The 23050-nt window shown below is 41.4% G+C and overlaps 1 protein-coding gene across 5 annotated transcripts in view; it reads left to right on the forward strand.

Moving 5' to 3' along the window:
* plekha6 (pleckstrin homology domain containing, family A member 6) overlaps positions 1 to 23050 on the forward strand; it is a 182183-nt gene that overhangs the window by 15230 nt on the left and 143903 nt on the right. The window contains exon 1 of one of the 5 annotated variants that reach the window (XM_060910807.1): positions 11652 to 11951. The exons of the other annotated variants lie outside the window; for them this stretch is intronic. Coding sequence (XP_060766790.1) covers positions 11908 to 11951 — 44 coding nt within the window. The 5' untranslated portion in view covers positions 11652 to 11907. Of the gene's footprint in view, positions 1 to 11651; positions 11952 to 23050 lie in introns of those variants that run through there. 5 annotated transcript variants of the gene reach the window in all.

Raw genomic sequence — 23050 nt, forward strand, 5'->3', positions numbered from 1 at the left:
TAAGTCAGATAATTAGTCGATTAAGATCCATCTGTGTGCAATCAAAGTGTCACATGGTCTGTCACATGATGTCTGTATAAATCAACCTGTTCTGGAAGGACCCTGACTCTGCAACACTACTAAGCAAGCAACATGAGAACCAAGGAGCACTCCGAACTAGGGATGTTAACCGATGACCGTTTGACCGGTGGTTGACCGAATCAACGTCAACCGGTTAATTTTTTTTGGTTGTCGGTTAAAAAAAAATCAACCGTTTTGAAGCTGCCGATTTTGGAGCGGACAGCTGACAAATCAGAAACACCCATTCAGTCATGTCCCGCCCCAGTTAAAGACAGCTGACAAATCAAAAACACCCATTCAGTCATGTCCCGCCCAGCTGCCACTCGGTGAAAGAAAAGTGTAGACACCGGCTTTTTAGCTTACAAATTACTATTGTTTTTTTCGTTCGTTATCTCGTTATCTCTAGCCGCTTTATCCTTCTACAGGGTCGCAGGCAAGCTGGAGCCTATCCCAGCTGACTACGGGCGAAAGGCGGGGTACACCCTGGACAAGTCGCCAGGTCATCACAGGGCTGACACATAGACACAGACAACCATTCACACTCACATTCACACCTACGCTCAATTTAGAGTCACCAGTTAACCTAAGCTGCATGTCTTTGGACTGTGGGGGAAACCGGAGCACCCGGAGGAAACCCACACGGACATGGGGAGAACATGCAAACTCCACACAGAAAGGCCCTCGCCGGCCATGGGGCTCGAACCCAGGACCTTCTTGCTGTGAGGCGACAGCGCTAACCACTACACCACCGTGCCGCCCCTATTGTTTTTTTTTTAAATTATTAGAAGGCACATGGAGTTTAGTCCTGCCTTGGCCAGTGCATTCTGAAAGTATGTTTCAGTCTGTAGCCAACAATGCATGTTATTGCAGATCATATCTCTCCACACAAACTAAAGGCGCAGATGCCGACTTTTTTTTTTTTAATCGCGCAGATCCGTTTGGGTTTTTTTGGGGGGGCGTTGGAGTGTCCGATTGTAATTTCAAGGTGGATTCTGTATTAAAATTACTAAATAGGCAGGTGCCGTTGCAGTCCATGAGATGTGGGGGGTGTGAAAGGAGGGCAGTGGATCGGGGGGCTGCGCGCGTTTGTGCGGAAGCTGCGCAATCAGTAGATCAGAATGTGCACATTAAATTTTGCGCGGGCGTGCGGCTTTCTGATTTGCTGTTTTCTTCTCGTGCTTGTACTTCCTGTGTTTCGTGGACTGTGGCGGCATTTGCTTATATGCAGAATTTGCTTTGATGAAGTTGTGGTCGGACGCTCCAACGCCCCCCCTTGGGAAAGGAAGGTCGGATCTGCGCGATTCAGCCGTGGAGAGGGCGGCATCCGCCAAAAGGCGCGCCGTTTGCATCCCTGTAATAATTCCAATTCTAGAATTTTAAACTCATAGGTTAACCGACTTTAACCGGCTAATGAGGCTCGGTGGTCGGTCAAGATTTTTTTTAGTTTTCGCCATCCCTACTCCGAACAGGTCAGAGACAAAGTTGTGTTGCTGTATAGATCAGGGTTGGATGATTAAAAAATATCCCAAACTTTGAAGATTGCATAAAGCACCATTAAATCCATTATAGCAAAATGGAAGGAATATGGCACCACTACAAACCTGACAAGAGAAGGCCGCCCACCAAAACTCACAGACCAGGCAAGGAGGGCATTAATCAGAGATGCAACAAAGACACCAAAGATAACACTGAAGGAGTTGCAAAGATCCACAGCGGAGATGGGAGTATCTGTCCATAGGACCACTTTAAGCCGTACACTCCACAGACTGGGGCTTTATGGAAGAGTGGCCAGAAAAAAAACATTGCTTAAGAAAACACATTTGGAGTTTGCCCAGCAACATGTGGCAGATCCCCAAACACATGGAAGAAGGTCGTCTGTTCAGATGAGACTAAAATTGAACTTTTTGGCCATCATGGGAAATGCCATGTGTGGCGCAAACCCAACACCCTGAGAACACCATTCCTACAGTGAAGCATGGTGGTGGCAGCATCATGCTGTGGGGATATTTTTCATCTGCAGGGACAGGAAAGCTCGTCAGGATTGAAGGAAAGATGGATGGCACTAAATACAGGGCAATTCTGGAGAAAAACCTGTCGCCCAGAGGTTTGAGACTGGAACGAAGGTTCATGTTCCAGCAGGACAATGACCCTAAACATACTGCTAAAGCTACACTGGAGTGGTTTAAAGGGAAACATTTAAATGTCTTGGAATGGCCTAGTCATAGCCCAGACCTCAATCCAATTGTGAATCTGTGGCATAACTTGAAGATTGCACCAACGCAACCCATCTAACTTAAAGGAGTTGGAGCAGTTTTGCCTTGAGGAATGGGCAAAAATCCCAGTGGCTAAATGTGCTAAGCTAATAGAGACATACCCCAAGAGACTTGCAGCTGTAATTGCAGCAAAAGGTGGCTTTACAAAAGTATTGACTTTGGGGTGGGAAATAGGGGTTTCGTATGAAAGGGGGTGAATACCTGTGCACACTCCAGATTTCTGTTTTTCTTTTCATTGTAATTATTCTTTGTGTCACAATAAAGCAACAGTTTTCACCTTTAAAGTGGTAGGCATGTTGTGTAAATCAAATGGTGCTAACTCTCCAAAAATCCATTTTAATTCCAGCTTGTAATGTGACAAAACAGGACAAACACAAAGGGGGATGAATACTTTTTTGCAAGACGCTGTATACTTGGACATTTGTGTTGTTCAGAGACCAGATGGAAATGAAATTGAAGGGCTTCCATGCTATTCCTGCAGTCCCCATGTATTTAACCTGCTGATCTGTTATCATCCTTGAAGTGGAGTCTCTCTAGAGACTCCAAAATTAGCACTCCTGCTGTTCAGAAGATAAAGGGGCTTCAAGGCACTAGTTTGGTCCAGCTAATAGCCATGCCACGCGTCCTCCACAAATAGCCCACATTCTTTCCATTCTTGAAGCATGTCACTACCTGCTCCACTTTAATCTCCCTTGTGGAGGGATGGCCACTATCTCCACCTGTCTTTCATCCCCTCATTCATTACCTCCTGTCATGCAGCCCATTCTTCTCTCCTTTATTTGCTACATGCAAACAGTATTGCATGTTTACAGCATGCCGGGGTTTCTTGCATAAAGTGATAAAATAGTTTAATAATAAGATCCAGCTTGTATAATAATATGATACGACTGTTGGGCCTGGGGCAAAGTGAGAATGTTTTACATGTTTCTTATGTGCTAAACTCATTAAAATGTTCAAATAGGACCATACCTGGCTTTTCTGCCTGTTTGAACAGACAGAATCAGGCAATAATGGTGAGCAAGCAACAATTTTTTTAAGGGTACAGCTGCTGCTTCAAATCGTCTCGGTTTACAGATTAGCGGTGAATTACACGTTAATGGGCCATGGTGAAAACAAAGGCCATTGGGCAGGAATGTTTTAATTGGCCAGGCAGAGTTGGAAAGAGCGCTGTGGGGAGTTGTGAGGAGTTTAGCCTCATTCTTTGGGCTGCTGTGTGGCCAGACTATGATATATAACTATTTCTCCCCTATTTGACAGGAGCAGCCCGAGTACGAGGCATGAATTATCTGCGGGAGACACTTTGTGTTTTCTGTGGAGTGTTTGTGTGTGTGCAAGTGGAGGGTCTGTGTTTGTGCTGAAGGATAGGATATCTGTGTGTGTCTAGCAAGAACTCCCATCCATGTTGACATTCCAGACATGCCAGTGACCCTGAGGAATAGCGGGTGATATCACAGGAGGGGAAAGTTTAAAGGCACTGCCCAGATAGCAGATGATTCCAGACTAAATAAGATTCAGTTTAGGTGTATAAGGATCAATATGGCAATTATGGCAAAGTTTATTGTGGGCCAAAAGTGGCCTGACTGTAAATTCGGAGTAATAGCATGCCTGAGACATGATCTCATTAAGGCTGAGAAGTGGCTGCATTCTGAAAACAAGATTCAAATGATTTCATCATTTCATAGCAGTATGTGATCCAGATGAAAGTAAAGGCCAGGGTGAAGCCATCTCTCATTTGCTACACAGTTAAAAAGCAGTCACTTGCACAATTCCTCTGATTGTCAAGCCCACATTTACACAGATTTGGAACAGACCACCCATCATTATATAGAGAGTAAGGATTTGTGTACAGAACTGATTCTGACAGAATGGACGCTTTAAACAAGGCCAGAATTTTCATGTGGAAATTTTTAGTTCTCCTCCGTTTCTGTCTCCTCCTCCTCTAGTAGTGACCACAATGTCTTACTATGATAATATCATTTGTTAGTGAATGCTGTGTGATTGAGGTTGGAAGTGGACATCCACAAAGCCGAAACATAGATGAACACAGGGTTTGCTTACCTGTGAGATCCCCATACTGATGCCTTTTTTCAGTATCTTAATGCTAATGACAGGACTGAACCTCATGCACACTCACCGTCCACTTCATCAGGAACACCTAGACACCTGCTTATTCAGCCAATCACATGGTAACAGTGCAGTGCATAAAATCATACAGACACATGTCAGGGACTTTAGTTCATATTCACATCCAACAGAAGAATATGGGAAAAAATACTTTGACTGAGGCTTGGTTGTTGGTACCAGACAGGCTAGTGTGAGTATTAAAGACTGCTGATCCCTTGGGAGTTTACACAGAATGGTGTGAAAAACAAAAAACATCCAGACAATGTCAGTTCTGCGTGGGAAAATGCCTTTTTGATGACAGTGGTCAGAGGAAAATGGCCAGACTGGTTTAATCTGATGAAAAGGAATTGATAACTCAAATAACCACTCTTTACAACCGTGGTGAGGAGAAAAGCATGTCAGAATGCATGTCAAACCTTGAGGTGCATGGGCTACAACAGCAGAAAATCATATCGGATCTCGATCCTGTTAGCTAAGAATAGGAATCTGACGCTACAGTGAGTATAGGCTCACCAAAATTGGACAGCTGAAGATTGGAATAATAAGCTCAGTGCTGTTCTTCTCTCCAGGAGAGGATTGACAAAATATCAGATGTGGCAGTGCTGATTAATTTGAAAGTATTCTGCTAATGTCCGTCCATCCACCCATTATCCGTAACTGCTTAACCTGTGCAGGGTCGTGGGCAAGCTGGAGCCTATCCCAGCTAACTATGGGCGACAGCCAGGGTACACCCTGGACAAGTTGTCTTTGGACTGTGAAGGAAAACCCGGAGCACCCAGAGGAAACCCATGCAGACACGGGGAGAACATGCAAACTCCACACAGAAAGGCCCCCGTCGGCCACTGGGCTCAAACCCAGAACCTTCTTGCTGTGAGGTGATAGTGCTAACCACTACACCACCATGCCACCCTATTCTGCTAATGTTTTTGAAGAAAATAATTTTCATTGCTTCCATTCAAGGCTCAGGATAAAACAGTTAGGTGCATGTGGACTTGGATGATCTTTTAACAGATTTTATACTACTGGCCTCCCATGTCCTGGAAGAAAAATGAAGTGAACTTTTCCTGCACTCATGTGATTGCAACAGAAGAGATGTGTCCAATTAGTCAATGAACTCTGTGTTCAAGTTCATTCTTCAGGGCTTCAGGGAGGTTCCAGTCTGTTTTGACTTCATCCCTTGCTCTTAAGTGTGAATACTTGAGTAAGGCAAGTCTGAGAGTCTGTCCAGCAATGTGGATTGCATGAGTTAGACAAAACATTTGTTGGTCTTGAACTCACAGCTTGTAGAGAGAAAAAAAAAACCAACAACAACTATCTTTATGCCAAACTGAATAAAAAACTTTATCAAAACAAACTAGGGTTACATTGGTCTTAATGCTGAGCACATGGCCATGATGGGCCAGGATAAATAATGGGGCAATCCCAATGAGGAGTTTGTTTTGGCAGTGAGGACCAGAGACACGAGCCTTGTGTCTCTTGACTGATGAGGTTTGACTGGAGAGAAACAGCAGGAACTGAGGAGCAGTGGCAGGTTGGACAGAAAAGATGGTGTTGTGTCTGTGGTTAGTTAATGGTGTACCAAGACTCAACAGGCAGCTACAAGTGGGCTGACTCACACTGTGTGTGGGCCATCTATATTTTTTATAGCTCACCCAGAAAGAACCACATATTGGGAGAACACTCAGTGATGGTGCATTCAGGATACAGATGATAGGCATCAAGCTGGTAGATAGGACATGCTCAGATTGATCTTTATTTGGTTTTGGCTCATTTAATAAAATATCTCTACATGTTTTGACTGGTCCAAATCCCCAGTCTGACTTGTAGGTCATTATATAAAGTACAATTTCACATGTTCTCCCCATGTTTGTCTGGATTTCTTCCAAGTGCTCCAGGTTCCTCCTACTGTCCAAAAAAAAAATGGATGTAGCTGGAGGGCAGCAAGGTGGTGTAGTAGTTAGCACTGTCGCCTCACAGCAAGAAGGTCCTGGATTCGAGCCCAGTGGCTGACAAGGACCTTTCTGTATGGAATTTGCATGTTCTCCCTTGTGTCTGCGTGGGTTTCCTCTGGGTGCTCCGGTTTCCCCCACAGTCCAAAGACATGCAGGTTAGGCCAATTGGTGGCTCTAAACTGACCATAGCCTTGAATGTGAGTGTGAATGTTTGTTTGTCTCTATGGTGGGGTTTACATTAGACCGTATCAGCGGATCATCAGATTAACGTTTTTAAAACGATTAGTGTGCACACAGCAACACCAATACACGATTTGCGTGCACACAGCAACACCAATACACGGATACGCTCGGCTCCGCAGGCATCCTGCGCTCCAAATCACTCCGCCCTGAACAGCGAGTGCCCTCTGGAGGGTGCGCACTCCGGCCCTGCGCAACTCACAGAGCGCACGAGTGTAGTGCACAAGCAGTGATTCGGGACTGAGCCGCTGTGTGTGTGATCCCAGCGCATATCACTTACCACTTGCAAGTGGAAGGATGGCAAGCCTAAAGACAATCATAACTACACAATGGGCAGTATTTGCATCAGTATTTGCAGTATTTTCATACTTTTATACTCTTTAATGAAAGGTGATACAAGGCGGAAGTCCGCGCCGTTTTTCAGCAGTCGCGTCACATGACCAACGCCAGTGAATCAGGAAGGTGGATGTCACAGTGACGTTGTCCAATAACGACGCCAGCTAGAGCTCAGCACAGCGTATCCGCGTATTCTCAATGTTTACACAGCACCGGAGCTGACACGATCTGGATTGAATACGTGGACCCTGGCGGATTCCCGTTTCCCGGTGTTTCCAGGCGGTTTAATGTAAACGGACAGTGCATCCGCGAAGAAAATGAGACAGATATGGTCTAATGTAAACTTGGCCTATGTGTCAGCCTTGCGATGACCTGGCGACTTGTCCAGAGTGTACCCCGCCTCTCGCCCATAGTCAGCTGGGATAGGCTCCAGCTTGCCTGCCACCCTGCACAGGATAAGTGGTTACAGGTAATGGATGGATGGATGAATGGATGTAGATGGACTAGCTAAGCTAAATTGCCCCAGGTGTGAATGAGTGTGTGAATGTGTTTGCGTGATGGACTGGCATCCAATTCAATTCTCCAACCTTTAACCCAGTGTTACCGGGATCAAATCCAGATTCAGTGCCACCCTGATCAGAATAAATTGCTTCCTGAAGATGAATGAATGAATCATTTTAAACATTTAAACTGGGGATATATAATTCCCAATGAACACATTTACAGTTTAACCAAATGTGAATACATTATTTGGAATGATCAGATAATGCCTTCTAAATAGATACAAATCAGATATGAATTGGGGACAAATGATTTTTTTTTGTTGTTTTTTTCTTCAGAAAGGTCGCATGTCTGGTTCAAACTAGAGATGCGTGGGAGGTTTTTTTACTCTCATGCAGTCAAGCAGTCAGATAACAAGCTTGCGGAAGAAAGAAAGGCCACAATCCCTGATTAACATGAACATAAACAAGGTTTTTACAGGATACATCCATTCATTCATCCTTAGTAACTGCATGGTCAGGGTTGTGGTGGATTAAATTTCACTGCTGGTTTGTTTATAAAGGTACAAACAAATATATTTACTGTGTGCATGGAGTTCAAGAAACAGTCCCATGCAAATCATTATTTCAGGCAAAAAAAAAAGAGAGAGAAAGAAAACAAACCCCTTCTGGTTTAGGCCACGCCTACTTTAGTTTAAAGTTTAAATTCAAATATAGATACAGATAGTAACCTGAAACACAGAGATATATAGATGTCTGTGAAGATTCTCAATCATCCAGGTCATAGTAAACTGTGGGTGGTAGAAAAGGGCAACTGGACTTGCTTGAAGATTCTTGAAAACGTTTCACCTCTCGTTCAAAAGGCTTCCTCAGTTCTGTCTGACTAATAGGGAGTATCAGATATTAATATCTGATACTCCCTATTAGTCAGACAGAACTGAGGAAGCCTTTTGGACGAGAGGTGAAACGTTTTCAAGAATCTTCAAGCAAGTCCAGTTGCCCTTTTCTACCACCCACAGTTTACTATGACCTGGATGATTGAGAATCTTCACAGACATGTTTCCACGCATTTTGGGATGAGAACCCTTCGACTGGTGCGGGAGTATGAGAAGTGTTCCAGAAAACTGGCAGACTACAGAAACCACCTGCGTTTTAACCTGAGATGCCGACAAACCAACATTATCCCCACTAGCCTACGCCTATTTTCAACGGTTAAAGGACACAGAGCTGAGATAATCCTGCAGAAAGCCCAGAAGTGGCTTCTCAATGAGAGAGTGAGACAAGTACATTTCACCATCGATGCTCTCCAGAACAAGACTAAACTGAGGTTTGAGGAGTTGACAGCCCTTCTTCCCAGTGAAGTTTTGGAACGAGTCTCTGATCTCACTGAGAAGGCACAGCTTTCACAACACACCAAAGGTAAGGAACGTCAGATGCGCAAATTTCAAAAATTGCTGTCTAAAACCACCTCCTCTGGCAAGACAGAAGGTCTGACTTGGAGGAAGAAATCTGACCAGGCTACACAACCGGACATAGAAGAGAAATGGGTGAAGAACTTATCCAACAGGGTACTCACCCAACCAGAGAGAGATGTCTTATCCAAGGGTCTTAACTTTGCAGTTTCACCTGAGCGGATACCGGTAGTAGAACTCATCACAGCCACAGAGACAGCCATCAGGAACAACAACCTGACCAACACGGAGTCAGAACAACTTAGACTGAAGATATCAGCTGCTCTATCCAGTGCGAAAGCACCCCCCTCCAACCTCACCAGCCAAGAAAGGAGGGCTCTTACAGTGCTTCAAAGAGACCGGAACATCACCATCCTTCCTGCTGACAAAGGGAGATGCACAGTGGTGCTAAACACAGCGGACTACCACTCCAGGATGACCAGTCTCCTCAGTGATACAACCACTTATGAAACATTGAGGAGGGACCCCACAAGTGGTTACAAAAAGAAAGTTGTTAGCTGCTTGCAACAACTAGAAAAGGACCAAGCCATCAACCGAGCTCTTTACTACAGATTGTACCCTGGGGAAGCCGTGCCTCTCATATACGGACTCCCCAAGATTCACAAAGAAGGAGCTCCTCTCAGACCTATTATCAGCAGTATAAACTCGGTCACATATAACATTGCTAAACACCTAGCCACAATCTTGGCTCCTCTGGTTGGGAATACACCATATCATGTCAAAAATTCCCAAGATTTTGCTTCTAAAGTTGCAGACCTCAAACTAGATTCAGATGAAACCATGGTTTCCTACGATGTCACTTCTCTGTTCACCTGCATTCCCACCACAGAAGCAGTCGAATCTGTAAGAAAACGATTCCTTCAGGATAGCTCCTTACTGGATAGAACGAAACTCACCACGGATCAGATTTGCACCCTGCTTGACCTCTGCCTGACTACCACTTATTTCCAGTTTAATGAAAGTTTCTACAGACAGAAGCATGGATGCGCCATGGGATCACCAGTGTCCCCTATTGTGGCTAATTTATACATGGAGGAAGTGGAACATATAGCTTTGACCACTTTTGCAGGAGTTGCTCCCAGCCATTGGTTTAGATACGTGGATGATACTTGGGTTAAAATCAAAATCCAGGAGGTGGAAGCTTTCTCGAAACACATCAATGCAGTGGATAGCAACATCAACTTCACTCGGGAGGATGTCAGTGGGAATAATCTAGCCTTCTTGGATTGTGATGTACACATTAGACAAGACAGAAGCCTTAGTATCGAGGTCTACCGGAAACCCACACACACAGACCAGTACCTACTTTTCGACTCTCACCACCCACTGGAACATAAATTGGGGGTCATTAGGACCTTGCAACACAGGGCTCAGAACATTCCTACAACATTAGAGGGAAAAGAGAAGGAGCAGAACCATATCAAGAAAGCACTTCAGAATTGCGGTTATCCCAACTGGGCTTTCCTAAAGAGCATAAAAAGGAACATAACTGACAAGGATGATAACAGGAACAAACGCAAGAACATTGTCATTCCCTACATTTCTGGTCTATCTGAGAAACTCAGGAGGATCTTCTACAAACACAACATTCCAGTACATTTCAGACCCAATAACACCCTGAAGCAGAAACTGGTCCACCCTAAGGACAGAATACCCAGACACAAACAGGACAACGTAGTGTATGCAATTCAGTGCAGTGAGAATTGCACAAATTCGTATATTGGGGAGACGAAGCAACCGCTATACAGGCGCTTGGCCCAACACAGGAGAGCCAGCTCCTCAGGCCAGGACTCGGCTGTCTACATTCATCTTAACAATGAAGGACACTCATTTCGGGATTGTGACGTACGCATTTTAGCCAGAGAGGATCGTTGGTATGAGCGAGGAGTCAAAGAAGCCATTTTTGTAAACCTGGAACGGCCATCACTGAACAGAGGTGGGGGTCTAAGACATCATTTGTCAACCATCTACAAGGTGGTCTTGGACACTCTTCCCAGACGGCTGGGTGTACGCCAGGACCCAGCTGTTTTCGGGGACTCACAGGAGGACAGAGAGAGTCAGATTGCCATTGATCACCCTAACGGGCAATCCTTTGATCACCCTAATGACTCGCCATTCACACCCAGCCTCCAGCGACCCACACCAACATGATGCCTCAGTGACACCTTAGATGAGCTGGTCATCAGAATTCTGATTCTGATTCTGAGCCAGGAGAGGATAAATATCTGATACTCCCTATTAGTCAGACAGAACTGAGGAAGCCTTTTGGACGAGAGGTGAAACGTTTTCAAGAATCTTCAAGCAAGTCCAGTTGCCCTTTTCTACCACCCACAGAGATATATAGACTTTGCTCAGAGCTGGAAAACTTCCTACATTCCATGAAGAAATCTCATCCAACTGGCTGAAGTCTTGGGTGAATTGTGCTATGTGATGTTTTGGAGTCTTCTCTGGTTCATTAGCTTCTTCAACTTTGTACTGCAGGTGAATGGTTTGATAGAGGAAGAGTCTGGGTTTAAATCTTAACTCTGTTGAGTAATTTAGTGTATGAATAATAGGAGCTTGCTGAAAGAGTTAAGCCTCAGAAGCCCAACCCTATAGGAGTTAATGATTAGAGTAGAGAGCTGGGGTTGGGGAACGCAAGAAGGCTGGGGCCATGCTGAGGGTGTGTGTGTATGTGTGTGTGTGTGCACAAAAAGAGACAGCAGGATTGGTCGTGGTGCTTAAATCCAGCTGGCTGTTCCACTGGGAATGTAATCCATATGCATGTACGAGTTCAGCTGCAGGAGAAAGGAGAGATATCACCCGCAAAGAAGCGATTGTTTTTGCTTTTCTTGTTTAAATTCCACTCATACCCGCCCCTGGATCCTGGTTTGCCTTTTTTCAGCTAGGAAGTGAGAGACGGAAAAAAGCAAAAGCAAGCAATAGTGGGAGTCTCAAAAATTGAAACAATATGATGATGGAAGGAGCGGAGATGGTGGATGAGGTTGCAGCATGGTAGGGCTTTTACATCTTTGTTGTTTGTCTCATGTAAACACTTGCTCTTGATTCAGTAGTAGTGAGTTATGGGCTGTTGCATCTGGATGGGGGGTGAGAGGGGACCATGTGGAGTGTGTGTGTGTGTGTGTGTGAGGGATATAAACAGATGGCTTATGTACAGCAGATAGCAAAACAAAGATCTTAAGACTTATGTGTGTTTGAAAGATTTATCGAAAGATTTCATGATGTTGGTGAATAACTAATTGGCTTTGTGTCTTTGCTTTGCTCCCTTACTTAGTTTGCAGCTCCTATTTCAATGTTTGTATGTCGTTAAATTGGTATTCCAATCAGTAAGAGCAAGGAGTGATGGGAGAATGAATGGAAAGGTCTTGAGATTTCAAAAACCATCGTTAGAATTATTGTGACAACTCTTGTTGCTTGGCCTACGTTTGTATCTAGGTAAATGATTCGGACCACCTTGACCTTGGGACCACTTGTAAAACATAACTGCTAATACTGAAAAAGACTTTGACCATCCAAGAACTCTCTGTCTTTTAAATATTGCTTTTTCTGGAGCTTCACAAAAAGACACACTCATGCCATCCTATTGCCTTGGTGATACTGAGTTGGACATGCAATTGGACTCATTTCTTTGTCTGAGTTTGGTGCAGGGATCAGCGAGAGGGTGATGTTAAGGTTACAGATATAAAAGTGATGTTATTTTGGCATATCAAGTGCAGCTTGGAGTATCTCATTTAATAATAATCTACTTGGCAGCCTTTAAAAATGCTAACACAAGAACAGTATGCACTGCATAACAAAAACAAAGTTGATAAAGCTAATAAGAAGAAGAGTCTTGAAAAGCTCTGTCTTCTGTAGGCGATCTTTTTATTTCAAAATCCGGGAGGTTCTCAGAACTTAATAGCTGGCAACAATATCCGGATTGCCACACTTCAAACTCCGACACACCTGTCTGTCTGCCAGAATGTCTTGTTTGCCCTTTCATGAAGTCATCAGGAAGCAGAACAAATATTTTTATGACTGCTCAGGTGGACAGTCTTTTCACACCTCAACGAGACTGGCATGACGTTCTTGTTAGGATTTGTTTTTAACAATCACTTCATGAAAGCCTGTGCATGAAGGAGAAGTCCTAAGGTGAAGGCAGCTGTCAAAATATGTGTTGATTTGCAGTAACAGCGCTGTGGTGTTGGCACAAGACACCTCGTTACTGCAAGCTGGCAAAAAGCCACGCAGTTTGTCTTATGGGAGTGCCTTAGTGCAGTTTGACTTTAGTGCCCATAGGAAAGACATATTGTTCTGAGGAATGCTTTTTAAACACCCCTGTGGGTGTGTGTGGGTGTGTGTGCGTCCATGAATGTGGTTATGTATCGGTGCGAGATTGAAACCATTCATCATAAAATGGGGAGATGTAGAACCTGAAATAAAGGATGTATGTGCTTTCAGAAGACGATGAAGTTTGACTCAATCAACCATCACTTTACTCAAGTATTAATCAAGTAGAACTTTTTTTATTTGTTTCATGGAATCTTCTATAACTTTTATTTGACATTACAGAAATCTCAGTGTATTAAGTGGAGCTCATTTGTCAAATAGTCCATGAACAAATTTACCCATAAAATGTTTGCAGGACCATTTATATTCACAGGAGTATGAGATATTTGGTATTCCTAAGAATCCAGTTGGTTCAGAAAAGCATTTCTACGAGAGCTCCCAAGTTAGTATGAATTGTTTGACCTCAAATTATAATATTGTACAATTAATTACTGCATATTTATTTGGGGTGTGACACCACAAAATGAGTCTAGTTGGTCGATAAATTAAAAGTTGTTTTATCCATATTCTAAATCTACAGATAATTTTCAAAGGCAGTCATTTATTAAATTTGGTGCAGTCAATCCAGAGAAATTAGCGAAAATGTTCATCATCTTAGCAGAAAATCAAGTTTGGAGAAAATCAGCTGTAAATAATTGTGTATTTATGGTAAAATTTGAAAAAAACGATATGTGGGTCATTTTTTAATGGACTCTTGTTTCAAATCACCATATCTCAGAATGAACTTTTGTGACACTGGAGTCACTTTGTGGTGACACACCCCAAATATGGTTAGAGAAGCAGCTTTGGGACCAGAAGGTCACTGGTTTGATTCCCTGGACCAGCAGGAATGATTGAAGTGCCCTTGAGCAAGGCACCTAACCCCCAACTGGTGCCCAGGCTGCTCTGGGTATGTTGTACATCACTTTGGATACAAGCATCTACTAAATGCCATTAATGTAATATGTAATGTAAATATGGGTTATGTTGACAAGTATAAACAGCTTATTTATTTCAATCAGATACACACCAATTTAGTGAAATGTTTGTGCAACTCATTATCATCCTTTCATAATAATGATGTGAAAGAAAGCAATCAAAAATAAATCCATAAATTAAGACAAATGAGACTAGCCATTCAATTATGACAAAAGAGATGGCACCACATAACAGGAAGAAGTGGATGTGACTGTGTTAGCTGATACACTGCGATGGCTGAGCTGTGTCGCTGGAAGATTTAACTCGCAGCATGTTTAGGATATGCTCTTTCATTATTTAGTAATCATTTTCAGCTTTTTTTGAATTTTTCCCTTTTATAGTTTTATGGGTGTAACTAAATGTAAACCAGGCATGTAGTGAAAGCTCAAATTTACAGGTGATAGGAATTTTTCTAGAAACATACACGAGTATGAAGAAAATCTGCATGTCCAAAACATTCATAACTCTGACAGGAATTATTAGATATGTGTGACCTATAAAAACATTTACACCCAGTGTGCAGGGACAGGTGGTGAGGCATCATCAGATTAAGTCTGAAATGGAAGTCAAGCAGTTATTTAATTTCTTTGTCCACATATACTGCAACTGTGTTAAAGCTATCAATTTTCTCTGCTGCAGTTTACACACTACAGTATTTGTAACAGTGTGACCTACAATATACAGTGGTGCTTGAAAGTTGGTGAACCCTTTAGAATTTTCAATATTTCTGCATAAATATGACCTAAAACATCATCTGATTCTCACACAAGTCCTAAAAGTAGATAAAGAGAACCCAGTTAAACAAATGAGACAAAAATATTATACTTGGTCATTTATTTATTGAGGAAAATTACACAATATTACATATCTGTGAGTGGCAAAAGTATGTGAACCTTTGTTTTCAGTATCTGGTGTGACCCCCCCTTGTGCAGCAATAACTGCAACTAAACATTTCCGGTAACTGTTGATCAGTCCTGCACACCGGCTTGGAGGAATTTTAGCCCATTCCTCCGTACAGAACAGCTTCAACTCTGGGATGTTGGTGGGTTTCCTCACATGAACTGTTTGCTTCAGGTCCTTCCACAACATTTCAATTGGATGAAGGTCAGGACTTTGACTTGGCCATTCCAAAACATTAACTTTATTCTTCTTTAACCATTCTTTGGTAGAACAACTTGTGTGCTTAGGGTCGTTGTCTTGCTGCATGATCCACCTTCTCTTGAGATTCAGTTCATGGACAGATGTCCTGACATTTTCTTTTAGAATTCACTGGTATAATTCAGAATTAATTGTTCCATCAATGATGGCAAGCCATCCTGGCCCAGATGCAGCAAAACAGGCCCAAACCATGATACTACCACCACCATGTTTCACAGATGGGATAAGGTTCTTATGCTGGAATGCAGTGTTTTCCTTTCTCCAAACATAACACTTCTCATTTAAACCAAAAAGTTCTATTTTGGTCTCATCCATCCACAAAACATTTTTCCAATAGCCTTCTGGCTTGTCCACATGATCTTTAGCAAACTGCAGATGAGCAGCAATGTTCTTTTTGGAGAGCAGTGGCTTTCTTCTTGCAACCCTGCCATGCACACCATTGTTGTTCAGTGTTCTCCTGATGGTGGACTCATGAACATGAACATTAGCCAATGTTAGAGAGGCCTTCAGTTGCTTAGAAATTACCCTGGGGTCCTTTGTGACCTTGCTAACTATTACATGCCTTGCTCTTGGAGTGATCTTTGTTGGTCGACCACTCCTGGGAAGGGTAACAATGGTCTTGAATTTCCTCCATTTGTACACAATCTGTCTGACTGTGGATTGGTGGAGTCCAATCTCTTTAGAGATGGTTTTGTAACCTTTTCCAGCCTGATGAGCATCAACAATGCTTTTTCTGAAGTCCTCAGAAATCTCTTTTGTTTGTGCCATGACACACTTCCACAAACATGTGTTGTGAAGATCAGACTTTGATAGATCCCTGTTCTTTAAATAAAACAGGGTCCCCACTCACACCTGATTGTCATCCCATTGATTGAAAACACCTGACTCTAATTTCACCTTCAAATTAATTAAACCTAGAGGTTCACATACTTTTGCCACTCACAAATATGTAATATTGGATCATTTTCCTCAATAAATAAATTACCAAGTGTAATATTTTTGTCTCATTTGTTTAACTGGGTTCTCTTTATCTACTTTTAGGACTTGTGTGAAAATCTGATGTTGTTTTAGGTCATATTTATGCAGAAATATAGAAAATTCTAAAGGGTTCACAAACTTTCAAGCACCACTGTACCATCAGAGGGAGGCACAGAGGATTAGAGATTTGCCTAGCTGAAAAGTTATCATTAAATTTGAATCTAAGCTCACCATAAAGTTTTAACTTCATGATTACCCTCAAAGCAAACTGTAGACACCCACATGACCTCGTTATGTCTGAGTCACTGTTCCCTCATCAAAAGAGCACTTAAAACTACATTAACACTTTAATGCTTTGCATCTGCAGATGGTACATTACAACTTTGGGAATCACTCCAACTCCTACTCATCAACATTTGTTTTCATGTTTAGCCTAACCAAGCTATTTAAATTGCACACTGTCAGGGTCTGTGTTTGCTAAAACTAGATGATCTGGTAACTGTAAAGCAGGGAACAGTTGGGTTCTTCTGAGCACAGTAGTCTTGTTGTAGTTTATTTCATTTCTGCAAGCAGGAGGTAAATATTCTCAAATTAGAAATTAGGCTTCCTGAATTAAGTTATGTATTTTTTGAACGAGAACCTGAACAATAGGTCTCAGTTGTAAAATAAATTAGAAGAAGTTATTATTTGTCACATGCACACTCAAGCACAGTGAAATTCATCCTCTGCATTTAACCCATCTGAAGCAGTGAACACACGCGCACACACACCCAGAGCAGTGGGCAGCCATACTACAGCACCCAGGGAGCATTTAGGGGTTAGGTACCTTGCTCAAGGGCACTTCAGCCCAAGGCCACCCCATGTTAACCTAACTGCATGTCTTTGAATTACTATATTACTGTAAATTACTGTAAGCCTAGTTCGCTGTAGTTATAAACAACAACAAAATGACTATATGAATTAGATGTTTTCTTTCTACACAGTTTAGATTGACAGTCTTGTAAGCCAAGATAGATTTTCTTTCGTCTTTGGCACAGTGGGAAGTGTGTGTGGTTGTTGTTGCTGCCCCACTTCATTCTTTCTCACTCATTATATCTATAAACTGATTAGATTTAATTAGATTTTTTCCACCCACACTAACAAAGCATTTTCTTTTACTTATGTACACGCTGTATGCACTGTATGTCTTGAACAAAACTGCGTGTAATAATTATCCCAGCCATGGGTGTATCAAATTGCCTGCAACTAAGAGCCAGGCGGCATATTTGCCTATCTTATCTATGTTATGCTAAGTAGATATGAATGCTGTCTGTGCTGGTGTAGGCCTTTTTATGTCATGGACTTCAGATCATTGATATACGGATATCTGAGCTCATTTTAACTCTGAAATGAAACTTTCATCTGCAATGCACCAGCAATGATAGTACTGAACTGGTATACTTGATATTTTTACCTACAGTCTGATTTTTCCTTAAAAAAGTGGTACAGTTGCAGTCCGACGTTCACATACAGGGACATGAATGGCAGGGCAATATTGGGCTTTCAGTGATTTGTTTGAACTGTTCTTTTTCTGCGGGAGAATAATTGTACAGATATACATCTATAATAGAAAAAAGTACACAAGTTTTAATTCATTTTGGGTTTTTTGAAATCAACACAGGGTCAAAACTAAACATACAGCACATATTAATATTTGTTTAAATGTCCCTTTGCAAGTTTCACCTTGCTTTTGGTAGCCATCAACAAGCTTCTGGCAGAATTCTGATTGGATAATTGACTGCTCTTCTTGGCAGAATTGGTAGGGTTTAATTAAATTTGTGTGTTTTCTTTCACAGCCCACATATTTTCAATAGGGTTGAGGTCAGGACTTGTTGTAAGCTTTATGTTAGCCTGCTTTATCCACTCCACAACCAGCTTTGATGTGTGTTTGAGATCATTGTCCTGTTGGAACACCCAACTGGGTCCAAGTTTCAAACATTTAGCTGATGGTTTGAGGTTATGCTGAAGAATTCTGAGGTAGCCCTCTTTCTTCATTATTATCCCCCTGGCATATAATGCGGGGGGATATAGCTATCACTCTCTCTGTCCATCTGTCTGACTGTCTCTAAACATTTTAGTTTCCAGAGCATAACTCAAAAACTATTAGGAATTTTTTCATGAAACCTGACAGCTATGTTAAGTGACTAAAGGAGTTGTGGCTTTTGACATTTTGGGATTTCTGTGATTTTTATTTTTTCCGTATTTCCATGGCAACCAATTCAACTTTGGAAAATTTGGAGTGGGGTTTCATGTGAGGGTCGGGGGGATATATCATCTCCTAACGACTCTTGTTCCATCCAGTTCCACTGGCAGCAAAACAGCCACAGAGCATGATGCCACCACCACCATGTTTAATGGTTAGTACAGTGTTCCTCTGTACCTCTGATCATTGTAGCCAAACAACTCAATCTTTGTCTCATCTGACCATAAAACTTTACTCCAGAAGGTCTTTCCTTTGTCTGTGTAGTCAACTGCAAACTTTAATCGAGCTTGAAGGTGTCAATTTTGGAGCAGAGGCTTCTTTCTTGAACAGGAGCCTCTCAGTCCATGGTGATGTAAAACTTGCTTGACAGTACACAGTGTTCCAAAAGCTTCCAGTTCATAGCAGGTCTGTGCCTTGGTGTTTCTTGGGCTATTCTTGGCCATCCAAACCAGTTTTCTCTCAGCTGAGTGTGACAGTTTGGGTCTTTTTCCAGCAAAGTGGCTTCATCTCCCAATAACTTGTACTTGCATACAGTTATTTGAATGGATGACCTTGGAATCTATAGTTGTTTATAAATGGCTTCAAGAGACATTCCTGAGTTGTGTAAATCTCTGATCCTCTTTCTCAAATCTGAACTGAGGTCCTTAGACTTTCCCACTGTACTCTGTGTTGGTCAATCCAATGACTGCTGTCAAACAAAACCTCTTTATGTTGGAACAGAGGAGCTACTAGCTGTAGTCAGTCATTATCAGGGCATTATGAGGCCTTGGCCTTGGCAACTTAAAGATATTTTGGAACTTTTAGCACCACTGAATTAATAATCAAGGCTTTTGCAAATGAAGGAACATCTCTGAAACCGAATTTGCGTTATGACTTTTATTATTTTCTAAGAGTGTACAAACTTTTGTACTCAAATGCAAGTGTGAAAGAGAAGTGGATTAGTGGACCTAAACTGAGCTTGTGAGAAGGAAGACCATGTATCAGCTACAAAGTATAAACATCATGTTGCTCTAATCATGTTTCAAGCGCACTGGAAAGCCACTTCACAGTAACCTTGAACAAATAATAATAATTTTTTAAATAATTATTATTTATTTAAAATAGATGTAAGAAGTTGATCATATAAAATATTCAAAAGATATCCTGTTGCACATTTAAGATAAAAACAACATAAATTATTCCTCAATTAGTTTAAAACATAATAAAATTTTTTTTTACAAAACCTCAGCTCTGGAGGAAAGTAATCTAAAATCGTCCACTGTTTCATTAGTTATTTTCTGAATGGTGTTCTTGATCCTCTAATACATAAATGTACTAATTTCATAATTTCAAATGACAGTCTAGTTCTTATCCACGTTATTGCAGTAGCATAATCGTCCACATTTCTCTGTGAAAATTTTTACAAATAATAATAATAATAATAATAATAATAATAATAATAAACGACACCACCAACACATTGTTTCAATCTGCTTTTCCAGCAGATGGCTTGTTTAACAGTTTGGTGCTCATTAATTTGATTCATTCCTTCGCTCATATCCGTGAACATCTTTAATTGAATAAATCATGTTTAATAGTTGTTCAAAGGAGGAAGCTTTATTTCCATCCTTCTGTTATTCCTCAGATTAAAGGCTCTAGTAGTGATTTAGTGGAGGAATGAATAGGGAATTTTCCAATCCTTTAGAAGTACAGTCTACTGCTTGTCTTTCAGCGAACTGAAGAAGCCAGGTTGTGAATGTAATCTCTGAATTTGATTTAAAGTGCATTCCTACTCCTGATCCTCCAATCCATCTAGTTCCATCTCTTCTTCAGCTTTTGTTAACGCCCTTGCGTGCATGAAAGGAGTCTTCACTGTTTCTTTGTTTCACTGGTATGTTTCAACCACACCATCGCCCATTGAGGTATATATTGCTCAAGACTTCATGTCCTGCTGAACAGCATTCAGAAAGAAAAACAGAAGACTAGCAGGATCACAAAACACACATAATACGTTGATGCTTCACGTACAAGAAACTTTTTTTTAGACCACATGCAGTCTTTTATAAATGTGGTTTGTGCTGTGAAGAAAGGAGATCTTATTTTTCTTTATCAAGCTTGTTTGTATAATTTGAACAGTGTCGTATATTAGCAATAAGTACTGGTATCTTTATTTCATAAGATTTTCCAAACTGGCACCTGGTCAGCAAAACCTCTTAAAGGTAGACTGACTTTCAGATTTTTCAAGTGTAGGTCATAAAAAGAATTTTCCCTGACACCCAGTTATTTTGTTTAGTGGACCAAAAGCTACTGAATTCGAATTATAGACTTCCGATTTTATTAGTTTAAAAAAAAAATAGAACCATTAATGAATTTAGGGCCATGTGACCCTAAATTCTCCGCTATTATTTCTTGCTTCACCTTGACACAGTACAAGAGACTACGTCATGCATCACGTGGTGGGCTTTCCCCGTTCACGCAAGGCATTATGGGATACAAATTTGAAACAGGAGAGCAAAATGGAGGACGCGAATGAAACATGGAAGACTGACTACAGTAACAGAAAGTGAGAAGAAAAGATGTTATGTTGCGAAGAAAAGGAAACACAGGACCATAATAAATATCAGCAGTCAGCGAGAACCTCTGTATGATCAGCTGTTCGTTTAGCGACAGAATGATGTAACTGTCAGTGCACGGTCAAGGTAAACCTGTAGATAGCAGTAATGCAACACTGGATGCCAGCTGCCGTAAAACCCAAGAGAAGAAAAAGAAGACGCCGCCTAAAGGTAAACCTGTGCATGCGCATACCGGACTTCTTCCCCGTCTGCTTGACTGCGTGAAGCGAGCGATTTCATGCACATTATTTGCTAGGGAATCTCCTCAAATTAAATAACTTCCCAGCCACAAAGAACTAAATTTCACCGGTTTTATGAAATCGAAAGGCCATCTACTTTTAAAGAGAGATGTACTGGATGATTATGATATCTTTTTTTTTTAGTCAGTTTTGTTTCAACAATTTTGTGCAGTTAAAACACCCACATTTGACTCAACTGATACTGCAGATGCTCCAGGCTTCAAGATCAAATATCCTCAGAGATCAATATGATATCTGATTCTTTCAGCCGTTTTTCATAATGTGCCAAGCTCTGACAGTTAATGAAATCACCATTCAAGGCTAAAGTTTCATTCTTTTTCATATGCAGGTTTATAGTTACAACACACCTGCATGCACGCGCACACACACTACTCGCACAGTTTTTTTTTTTTTTTTGCCAGCGAATGGAAAATAAACCATCTGAATTCATGAACAGTAATGCTGAAAAGGCGTGTGCTACTACTTGCATGTATTTTCGCCTGTCGCAGCATGATTTATGTGCAGCCAGATTAGTTTTTATCTCTGATGATCTCTGCTGTGATTGTATGATTGCGGCATCCGCAGCTCCATCAATATGTCTCCATCTCCTTGCTCTTCAGAAACCAATGCCAGTAAGCCATTGCTTTGTCTGCTTTGGCAACGTTGACTGTAATTGCAGTCTTGTTTGACATTTGGAAAGAGGATCAGGTGTGTGTTTTCTAATACACTTTAATTTCTATGAGCTTCCTTTTTTCATGCTGGTTTCTGTCGTATACGTTTAACACGCCCAGTGCACAAACACGATAATGAGACCCGTCAAGCCAGGATTGCACAATGAAAAAATAAATGGGAGATTAACTGAAATCATGGAATCTTCACTCATTCGAGATTAGAGATGAAGAAAATTTTGATCTTTAGATTTACAAACATTGCAAAAATGTGCTCATAAGCAATAAAGCCTATTGTTATGCCAGATGGCTTGCTCCTACTGCCTACTTTATGATATTAGAGAGAGAGAAGTTTTTCTCGAAAGAGTGCTCCATTTACTAGGAAGAGACAAAGAAAGTGAAAGAAACCAATAAACTAGAAACTAGACACTCATCACTCCCCTGTGTATGATGTCATCAGGATGAGTCAGATGGCATATATATATATATATATATATATATATATATATATATATATATATATATATATATATATAGTCATCTCACAAGATTGATGCACCGCTGATTCACTGAAAACCTGCAAGAAATATGACCTAAGAGACTCCTTTTTAATCCCCCCACCCAAATCCCATTTCGATTTTCAGTCTATTTTGAGTTTTCAGCCTCTTAAATCAAATTGTACAGTACATTTTGAAAGAATGCCAGGGAAAAATACACATTGAAGGGGTGATTAATTATGAGTTGATTATTTTCCTATCGATCCCTTGCACTGACATCACATTTACCTTAGCAACCGTCGCTACCCTAGACCTGGGGGAAAGTGAACTTTGTTTACATACTGTTAACATACTGAAGCCAAGCAAAGATGTCCGGCGTCGGTTACTGTTGCCCGAAGAAAACTACAGCTAAAAGTCTCTACTACCGGATTATT

Source organism: Neoarius graeffei, chromosome 26, assembly GCF_027579695.1.
Source record: "Neoarius graeffei isolate fNeoGra1 chromosome 26, fNeoGra1.pri, whole genome shotgun sequence".
NCBI lineage: Eukaryota > Metazoa > Chordata > Actinopteri > Siluriformes > Ariidae > Neoarius > Neoarius graeffei.